The 9,726-nt window shown below is 43.5% G+C and overlaps 1 protein-coding gene and 2 non-coding genes across 3 annotated transcripts; all 3 read left to right on the top strand.

Moving 5' to 3' along the window:
* The first annotated feature begins 234 nt into the window (after window positions 1-234).
* Window positions 235-7,090, top strand: ppia1 (2-peptidylprolyl isomerase A). Its single transcript, NM_001141689.1, has 5 exons — window positions 235-371; window positions 2,830-2,860; window positions 3,540-3,628; window positions 4,085-4,257; window positions 6,628-7,090. Exons 1-5 carry the CDS (start codon window positions 303-305, stop codon window positions 6,758-6,760), a joined length of 495 nt encoding a protein of 164 aa, NP_001135161.1. The 5' UTR covers window positions 235-302; the 3' UTR covers window positions 6,761-7,090.
* LOC123726813 (small nucleolar RNA SNORD35) lies at window positions 2,910-2,991 on the top strand. The gene has a single exon (XR_006758965.1). It is a non-coding gene; the product is annotated as a small nucleolar RNA SNORD35 (small nucleolar RNA).
* On the top strand, window positions 4,415-4,496 carry LOC123726814 (small nucleolar RNA SNORD35). The gene has a single exon (XR_006758966.1). It is a non-coding gene; the product is annotated as a small nucleolar RNA SNORD35 (small nucleolar RNA).
* Window positions 7,091-9,726: the final 2,636 nt, after the last annotated feature.

The raw sequence follows: 9,726 nt of genomic DNA on the forward strand, positions 1-9,726 counted from the left end.
GCCAATCCAGATGTAAATCACGAGTCCGTCCCCTAAATCTTGCTGATCAAACGGGCGTGCAGGGGAAGTGACCATTGTTCTAATTTATTCACCCACAAGACCTTTAATTGGTTAAAACCGATGTCACTCAGCAGCCCCAGTCTTCTTATTGGTTCTCATTGCCTCCGGGGGCTTCCCTTGGTGCGCATATATATCTAGTGTAAACGGCAGCATTTCCGTTCCGATTCAGCTGCGGCACCGTCCTGTATCTACTGTCTGCACTCGTGTAGTTTCACAAAAAAAATAAAAGTTTAATCCCAAACATGCCTAACCCCAGAGTTTACTTCGACATCACTATCGGCGATACCCCCGCCGGAAGGATTGAAATGGAGGTAAGGAGTAAAGCAAGTCGGCTTTTTGGAGTCAATTAACTTTCTGCTCTACTGAACCTTTAAAATAATTGTTAATTTCTCCTTCGGTTTATTCTAACTCGCTGCCGGGTAGGTGACTGCACCCGGGATGCTGTCAGACGGGGTCCACGTGCTCCTCTAACATGTTGAATAACGTTAGTTACTTTACGAACAATTTAACTTTAGGTTCATTGAAAACTTAACTCTTCTCGTACCTAACGAACACTAACTTACATCGCTTGATTTGCCTACATTTTAAATTGTCAATTGATTGTGGTTTGTTTGCTGTTAGCGTTGACTGGCCTTTAACGCTGTATGTGTTGCATTTCCATACCGGTACTCTAACTAAATCGCATTTCTTTCTGAAGCAGAGTTTGAAACACTTGCCATGGTGGTGTAAAATATGTCCATCGCTTTCGGTAACTTATTCACATGTTACGCCAGTCTTAGACATGTGAACGTAAATGTTGTAATTGCGTTTGTTCGATGAACATAACCTAGCTAGTTATGTGCTGTAGCTAGCTAGTCACCGCACATGCAATTTTAGCCGGTCGCCATTTTCAGCATCCCCTTTTCGTCGCGCCAGATGCCATTTTGAGAAAGGAGGGGATGCAGGTTTGGAAGGGAACAAAACGTACCAAAAAGCACTCACCGCAGCCCATGCTTTGATTACGTACAATCGTTAAAATTGGAATACATTTAGATTGCTGCATTTGAATTATATTAATGCTGTCTACCAGCATATTTGCTAATGGCCCAAGGAGTGTCCTATGCGCCCTCAGTATAACCGCAGCCCATCGGATAGGAATCACTTCATCGTTATTAAGTAAGCTGTATTTTGCTTAATGCCAGACATGTTCAGTCATCTGGCCATGTGGTAAAATATCGCTGCTATTGTCATTGCGACTGTTAAGTAATTGTGTTCCATTTAAACACAAGGCCCCTGCATATCCCCAGTGCACATTAATTTCACAATGAGATCTCGTTTTACGTTACAATTTATGACAAATCTACAGATTTCGTTGACTGAAGTTGTAGGTGCAGTGTTGGCACCAGATTGCACGCGTGCATTTTGTTGCCCCTTCCAGGAGCACGTGGACATGGAGACACGCTTGTCCACCCGCAAGGCCTCAGCGAAATCCAGGAGAATAAAATGCAATTCCTTGATCAGATTCAACAACCTTCCAAACGGCAAAAGTGACTATAGTGGCGATTCTTGTGAATTTGACTTTTGCAGCGTTTTGTACAATTTGGTTTCCCAACCTTTGTCATCCTGTGGGAGGGAGCACGTGTCCGTGTAGCGGACTCCATTGTTTGACGCAGAGGCCATGCCAGCAACAGGCCTTGGTCTGTTGGTGTTTGCCAAACTAAACAAGTTAGCCAGCAAGCCCGGTAGATTTCAGTCAATCAAATTCGGGATCATTTGGCCACAACTGCCCTTAGATAAGCCTCCATGGTGCTTGGCCACTTGGTCCTACAGCATTGGTCAGCAGTGGAGTGGGTTGGCCTTCCTTATCAGTCAATGGTCTATGATAGATTCATTAAAACAAACATTTGCGCTTTGTTCCTAATGTAAGGTTGGACAAGGTTAGCGGTGGGGTTATGTTGTAAAAATCAAGCATTAGAAATGGGTGGGGTTTAGCCACTGACTTTGTGGCTGTGTTAACTGGTGACTTCCCTTTTCTGCATTGAACTTGTTCCTGAGTGGAAAAGTACTAGCTCCAGATGTGGGTGTGTCTGGTGCTAGAAGGGAGGGAAGTGGGGAGGAGAGCTGCTGTGCAGGCTGGCGCATGGTGGTCCATGCAGGGGCACTCCCAGCAAGGCATGTTGTGAAGGGGCCTGTATGTTGCTTTTATCACTTCAGATGTTGACACTTGCCAGGAATATAATATAGTGTAACAGGCCCCTAGACACATCTGTCTTCCCATCCCTCCTAACGCATTCAACATGTGTAAACTGATCCTAGATTACTACCTTAAGGAACAGTATAATTTAATTCAAACTTTAACCGTGAGTGGTTAGCTGATAGTGTAATGTGAGCACTTGTATTGTATAAAGCAATATGAGATGGTGCACACTGCTCATGTGGTGGAATTCTGATATTGCCTGAAGCTGTGGTGGCCAGTTGCTAGTCTGTTGCCCCGGACTGTCACATGATAGGTTGGAAATGAACAGCTTCTGTAGCTTCACCTCAGTGTAACACCAGTCTTATTGTTCTCACATGGGAGTTCTGGTGGATCTTAACAGAGTGAGTCTAGAACACAACACCTTGAACCAAAGGTGTCTAGCCCATGTCTGCCTAGGTTCCTGTAGTCAATGCTTTAAGTCTTTCCCTTCCAACCCTGCCTTACCCTCATGTTGTTCGTAGTGTCAAAGGCTCTTTCTGCATGCTGTTTGCTCTTGATTGTATGCTAATGAAAAGCCATATCTTTTCTTGCAGCTTTTTGCTGATGTTGTCCCCAAGACTGCAGGTAAGATCGCTTCAATGATTGGAATTTCCTGAATAATTCACCCTTTCTCTGCAAATGATGTTTCTCACGATGGTCTTCCAAGCCTTGTGGTTGTGACGACACTGCCTAATGGCAACAACTGATGCAGTCCAACCTTCCAAAGGTGCCTCTGTCATGCCCCCCAGATACAATGAACTGCTGATGCATTTAAATTCAAAAGGGCAGGTCTGCTTCCGATAAGTAAGCAGTAGCATTGTGGCCCGCTGTGAATGGGTTTACTAGGCAGTGGAGCCCCTGCCTATTGTTAGTCCTTGTGGCCTGTTTGACAGACTGTGAACTAAGCCCTGCAGACATGGCCTATTTGCTTCCTCTGCAGCAGACTGGGGTTGTGATGCACATGTGGTTAGCTAGCGACCATATTCTAGTGATGTCAAACATATGGGCCAATCTGTTTGACTCAATGATTCTACTATTCAGTAACTTGTGTAGCTGCAATGCTTTATCACCCCAAAAAAGCCTTGACTTGTACGTCAAATCTGTTTCAAAGATATAATGCAAGTGTACTTGAAACCAACCTTTCCGGTTATTGATATTTCAATGATCAGTCACAGAACCCCCTGCATTTTGACTTGATGCAGCCTTTATGCCTTTAAGCTGCTATGCACAGTCACTGATCGTGACGTTTCCTGTTTTCCCCTAGAGAACTTCCGCGTCCTGTGCACTGGGGACAAGGGGTTTGGCTACAAGGGCTCCAGCTTCCATCGCATCATCCCAGGTTTCATGTGCCAGGTGAGCAGGGGTATGACCTTAACCTAAATCAACGTGTGTATTCTGATATGCTTTCTGAATACAGGGTCTGATCATAGCTCACAGCTGCGACCAGGCTTTATGCTGGACTCCCCCACCCACCATATGTTTAATTGACTGATTTACACAGGTTCTCTGCAGCTGTTTTCCTCACAATGGTCTTCCAAACCTTGTGGTTATGACAACGTTGCTGATGCAGTTCCAACACAAAGTTTTGTAGAAAACAGGACTCTTTCCATTGGCATGATTAAAAAAGGGAGTTATACAAATGAATGGCCATGATCTCACTGAATCTGTCCTGATTGCCTAGCCTACATTATCTCGTTATGTTAAGATTTCTTTTTTGCAAAATTATGTTTTCAACTGCATTGTTGGGAAAGGGCTTGTAAGTGTGTTCAGGGCATGTGACAAAATGTATATTACTTTGCCTACCTTCAGGGCGGCGACTTCACCAACCACAATGGAACTGGGGGCAAGTCCATCTACGGCAACAAGTTTGCTGACGAGAACTTCACCCTGAAGCACACAGGCATGGGCTGTCTGTCCATGGCCAACGCTGGCCCTAACACCAACGGGTCCCAGTTCTTTATCTGCACTGCTAACACTGACTGGTGAGGCGCGCATACACACAGTAGACACTGACTGGTGAGGCGCGCATACACACAGTAGACACTGACTGGTGAGGCGCGCATACACACAGTAGACACTGACTGGTGAGGCGCGCATACACACAGTAGACACTGACTGGTGAGGCGCGCATTTACATTCTGCAAGTGATGTTTCTCACGATGGTCTTCCAAGCCTTGTGGTTGTGACGACACTGCCTGATGGCAACAACTGATGCAGTCCAACCATCCAACACTCCTCAGCCCCTTTAACCTCTATGGGCTAGGTGGGACGCTAGCGTGCCACCCGTGGTGCACTCCATCAACAGCAGGTGCATTTCAAGAGCGGCAAATTTGAATCCAAATAAATGTCAAAATTCAAATTTTTCAAACATACAACTATTTTACACCCTTTGAAAGATAAACATCTCCTTAATCTAACCACGTTTTACGATTTCAAAAAGGTTTTACGGCGAAAGCATACATTTAGAGTATGTTAGGACAGTACATTTACAAGAGTTGTGTGTAATGTTTTGTCAATTCAAAGACAGGGTCACCAAAACCATAAAACCAGCTAAAATGATGCACTAACCTTTTACAATCTCCATCAGATGACACTCCTAGGACATTATGTTAGACAATGCATGCATTTTTAGTTCTATCAAGTTCATATTTATATCCAAAAACAGCGTTTTACTATGGCATTGATGTTGAGGAAATCGTTTCCCTCCAATAACCGGCAGTCAAGTCAGCGTCACAAATTAAATAATTAAAATTAGAAAACATTGGTAAAATATTATATTGTCATTTAAAGAATTATAGATTTACATCTCTTGAACGCAATCAACTTGCCAGATTTAAAAATAACCTTACTGGGAAATCACACTTTGCAATAATCTGAGCACTGCGCCCAGAAAAATACGCGTTGCGATACAGACTAGACGTCATGTTGGGGAGATCTAAAATCGAAAATACTATGTAAATAATCCATTACCTTTGATTCTCTTCATCAGATGTCACTTCCAGGTATCACAGGTCCATAACGAATGTAGTTTTGTTCAAAAAAGCTCATCATTTATGTCCAAAAATCTCCGTCTCGTTAGCACATGATGTAAGCCAGCCGGACTTCTCGTCATGAACGAGGGGAAAAAATATATTTACGTTCGTTCAAACATGTCAAACGTTGTATAGCATAAATCATTAGGGCCTTTTTTAACCAGAACATGAATAATATTCAAGGTGGACGAATGCATACTCTTTTATAACGTATTGGAACGAGGGTACCGAACATGAACTCGCACGCCAGGTGTCTAATGGGACATCATCGTTCCATGGCTCTTGTTCGGTCAGATCTCCCTCCAGAAGACTCAAAACACTTTGTAAAGGCTGGTGACATCTAGTGGAAGCAATAGGAAGTGCCAAAATATTCCTCAGCCCCTGTGTTTTTCAATGGGATAGGTTTAAAGGCAATACAACACATCAGGTATCCACTTCCTGTCAGAAAATGTCTCAGGGTTTTGCCTGCCAAATGAGTTCTGTTATACTCACAGACACCATTCAAACAGTTTTAGAAAATTTAGGATGTTTTCTATCCATATGTAATAAGTATATATATATTCTAGTTACTGGGTAGGAGTGGTAACCAGATTAAATCGGGTATGTTTTTTTATCCAGCCGTGTCAATACTGCCCCCTAGCCCTAACAGGTTAATGGTGCCTCTGATGCATGCACGCACTACTCGTGCTGTCCAAACAGGCAGACGGATTCAGAATTTTTTCACTAATTGTTTTTTGATGATCAGATCTGAAAGGAATAGGTCAAAAGACCAATTGGTGGAAGGAAGTTGTGAATTGGACTGCCTGTGTAAACGGCCTAATGCTCTGTGACTGGTGACAAACACCAATGATCAAACTGACTGGCAAGATGCTTCCTCCAAACCTGATGCAGCCACACTGGCAGCAAGCTGTAGTGTCCTTCAGGGCAGCGCACCACTGGCCTGAATGTTTTCACCAAGCAGTAGGGCTGTTATGGTAATTGTATAATGGTGTTACCGGTGATTATGGATGACAAAAATAACCTTTATAATATGTTAATTTTTACCAAATTCAGGGCATTATAGCTTAGCCCTGGTCCTGCTGTAGTTCCTACTGCTAGGGTAACATGCCAGGGAGAAGTGCAAGACAATGTCTATTTTGTGTTTATACAATTACCTTTGCCAGACAATTGTTACCCCAGAGTCCATATTTGTCACAGCCCTATGGCTACAAACATTGTCTGTTTGCCTTAAACCTCAGGAATCCTGTCTTAGTCGAGGAAGAACACTGCCATAACCTCTCAGCGTTGTTACCCACTGACTCTTACCTTTTCCCTCTGTAGGCTGAACGGCAAGCACGTTGTGTTTGGCAAGGTGGTCGAGGGCCTCAACATCATCGCTAGCATGGAGAAGAAGGGTTCCAGTAGTGGCAAGTGTTCCGCCAAGGTCGCCATCGCTGACTGCGGAGAGCTCTGAGCATCCCTCCCTTTCACCCCTCCTTCACACCATCCCTTCACCCAGCTTTGAGCCTTTCCTCCCTTGTTCCCTCCATGCAGCTCTAAGCATCAACCTCTCCTTACTTCCCCTTTATCTCTCCCCTCCCCCACAATCAACAATATTCCCTAATATTGAGATTAGTTTTTTTACCATTCCTCTCCCTTAGGGAACGGTTTGTCCTGTGTCTGAACTTGTTTCATTTGTGGCTTGCCTTTATTTTGCATTTTGAATTGTCCCATGTGGACCACTTTTGTTGAACAAAATCAGAATAAAGTGGCAGAAGACTCCTTAACTGACTGCAAAAGAGTGGATGTGTGACTTGGAAGTGTTTTCTTATATGGCACTACATACAAGTGGTCAGTATTTGCTGTGGTAGTGTTTCTTTCTGGTAATGTGAATTAAGCTATTCAACAACCAGCTTAAATGAGATGGGGGAAAAAGGCATGTTACTCCTGCATGCTTCCCTGGCTGGGTGTATAACCCAGTTAACATCTACAAATTCTGAATGGTTCTTTAAAAAATATAATTAATAGTAACCGGGGTATGGCTGTGTACGCAGACCCATGAGCTACTGCGGCCCTCATGTTTCCGGCCCACAGGATTAGGTGACCTGGATTGAGCCACCAATACAGCACATCTGTTTCACTTCATCTGCTTTGCTCTTTTACTCGCCCAGCAGACTTAGTTGGACAAGTACCTTTGTCTAGGGGACATTTACTCATACCTGTAGGCTAAAATTGCTGAGGATTTTTGCTTTTATGCAGTTCACACCTTTTACCACGATGAGCCTAGTCGTACTATTTGGTGCTATGCATTAAAGGTCCAATGCGGAGCTTCACTACTCATTTCACAAGTAAGTACATTACTATGATTTGTTTTCAATGTAAATGGTCAAACAAAGCCTAGCAAAAGAGAATTTATCAAGTAAGTATTTTGCTAGGACGGTCAGGGGGCAGGGGAACAACCTGTTATTGGCATAGGTTTGGAACTCTCAAAATTGCTTCCTGGTGAGACAAATGGACTGACATTTTAATCATTAAACTGCTCGTACACTAAATGGCCATTACCATTTTCAGTGGAAATAAAACCTGCTTTTGACTGGGCTGGGAATGTGAGTAGTTGGTATTGAGCGGTAAGCACATGGTTACCCACAGACACCCCTGCAGCTTTTCCACTTTACTGAGTAGATGACAATGAAGCTTGACTACAAGCCAACGATAAGATATCTGTTTAATACTGTTATTTGGTTAAATAGCAGGCATTGCACATTTAGGAACTTCACATATTTGGGCAGCCTGTCACTGTCAAAGTAACACTACTTGACACCCAGTGTCTCGACCCATATACCTGTTGACTGTTTATTTTATGGTTGGTTATGGCACCTAAGGAAGTGTCAAACACCATTCCATTGTTTTACCTGCCAAGAAGTTTCCTTGTTTTAAAGCTTGTTTCTTAAGTCCTTTTGTAATGAATGCTTTAGTCTTGTATATATTTTAAATAACTAGAAAATACACACACTGTCAGAGTTGACTGTCCTGTGCCACTACTTGGACTAACAAAATTCTATTGACACGTCGAGCATTATGGCCATATTCATAAAAGGCAGTTAGGCCAGTCCCTTATGTCAGTCAAAAAGAGCTTGTCCTTCATTTGTCCCAGTTATCAGCAAGAGCGCATTGGGGTAGTTGCATGTCTGACATCAATGTGCACAATTACAATGGTAATTTAATACATTTCATATAACAATGTTGATGCGTAGGCTATGGTGTAATGGAATGTTTTGACACTTAGTGCCTTATAGTATTCAGACCCTTGACTTTTTCCACATTTTGTTACGTTACATCCGAAAACTGATTCAATAGTTTTCTTTCCTCATCAATCTACACACACTACCCCATAATGACAAAGCAAAAACAGCTCTTTAGAAATTGTTGCTGAAATATCACATTAACATAAGTATTCAGACTCTTTACTCAGTACTTTGAAGCACGTTTGGCAGAAATTACAGCATCGAGTATTCTTGCGTATTGTGCTACAAGCTTGGCACACCTGTATTTGGGGAGTTTCTCCCATTCTTCTCTGCAGATCCTCTCAAGCTCTGTCAGGTTGGAAAGGGAGCGTTGCTGCACAGCTATTTTCAGGTTTCCAGAGATGTTTGATAGGGTTCAAGTCCGGGCTCTGGCTGGGCCACTCAAGGACATTCAGAGACTTGTCCCGAAGCCACTCGTGTTGTTTTGGCTGTGTGCTTAGGGTTGTTGTCCTGTTGGAAGGTGAACCTTCACCTCAGAGGTCCCCAGCGCTCTGGAGCAGGTTTTCATCAAGGATCTCTCTGTACTTCGCTCCATTCATCTTTGCCTCAATCCTGTATAGTCTCACAGTCCCTTTTGCTGAAAAACATCCCCACAGCATGAAACTGCCGCCACCATGCTTCACCGTAGGGATGGTGCCAGGTTTCCTCCAGATGTGGCGCTTGGCATTCAGGCCAGAGTTAAATCTTGGTTTCATCAGACAAGAGAATCTTGTTTAGGTGCCTTTTGGCAAAAGTGGGGTTTCATTTGACTTTTACTGAGGAGTGGTTTCCGTCTGGCCACTCTACCATAAAGGCCTGATTGGTGGAGTGCTGCAGAGATGGTTGTCATTCTGGAAGGTTCTCCCATCTCCACAGAGGAACTCTGGAGCTCTATCAGAGTGACCATCAGGTGGTTCCAAACATTTTCCATTTAAGAATGAGGGAGGCCACCGTGTTCTTGGGGACCTTCAATGCTGCACACATTTTTTGGTACCCTTCCTCAGATCTGTGCCTCAACACAATACTCTTGGAGCTCTACGGACAATTCCTTTGACCTCATGGCTTTTTCTCTGACATGCACGGTCAACTGTGCAACCTTATATAGACAGGTGTGTGCCTTTCCAAATCATGTCCAATCAATTGAATTTACCACAGG

Source organism: Salmo salar, chromosome ssa01 (assembly GCF_905237065.1).
Source record: "Salmo salar chromosome ssa01, Ssal_v3.1, whole genome shotgun sequence".
NCBI classification, from domain to species: domain Eukaryota; kingdom Metazoa; phylum Chordata; class Actinopteri; order Salmoniformes; family Salmonidae; genus Salmo; species Salmo salar.

What these genes read in the sequence shown, in the direction of transcription:
- ppia1 (NM_001141689.1), top strand. Translation starts at nt 303, where the DNA reads ATGCCTAACCCCAGAGTTTACTTCGACATCACTATCGGCGATACCCCC. An exon ending in TCCCAGGTTTCATGTGCCAG is followed by an intron (nt 3,629 to 4,084) that starts GTGAGCAGGGGT and finishes GCCTACCTTCAG; the next exon opens with GGCGGCGACTTCACCAACCA. An exon ending in TGCACTGCTAACACTGACTG is followed by an intron (nt 4,258 to 6,627) that starts GTGAGGCGCGCA and finishes TTCCCTCTGTAG; the next exon opens with GCTGAACGGCAAGCACGTTG.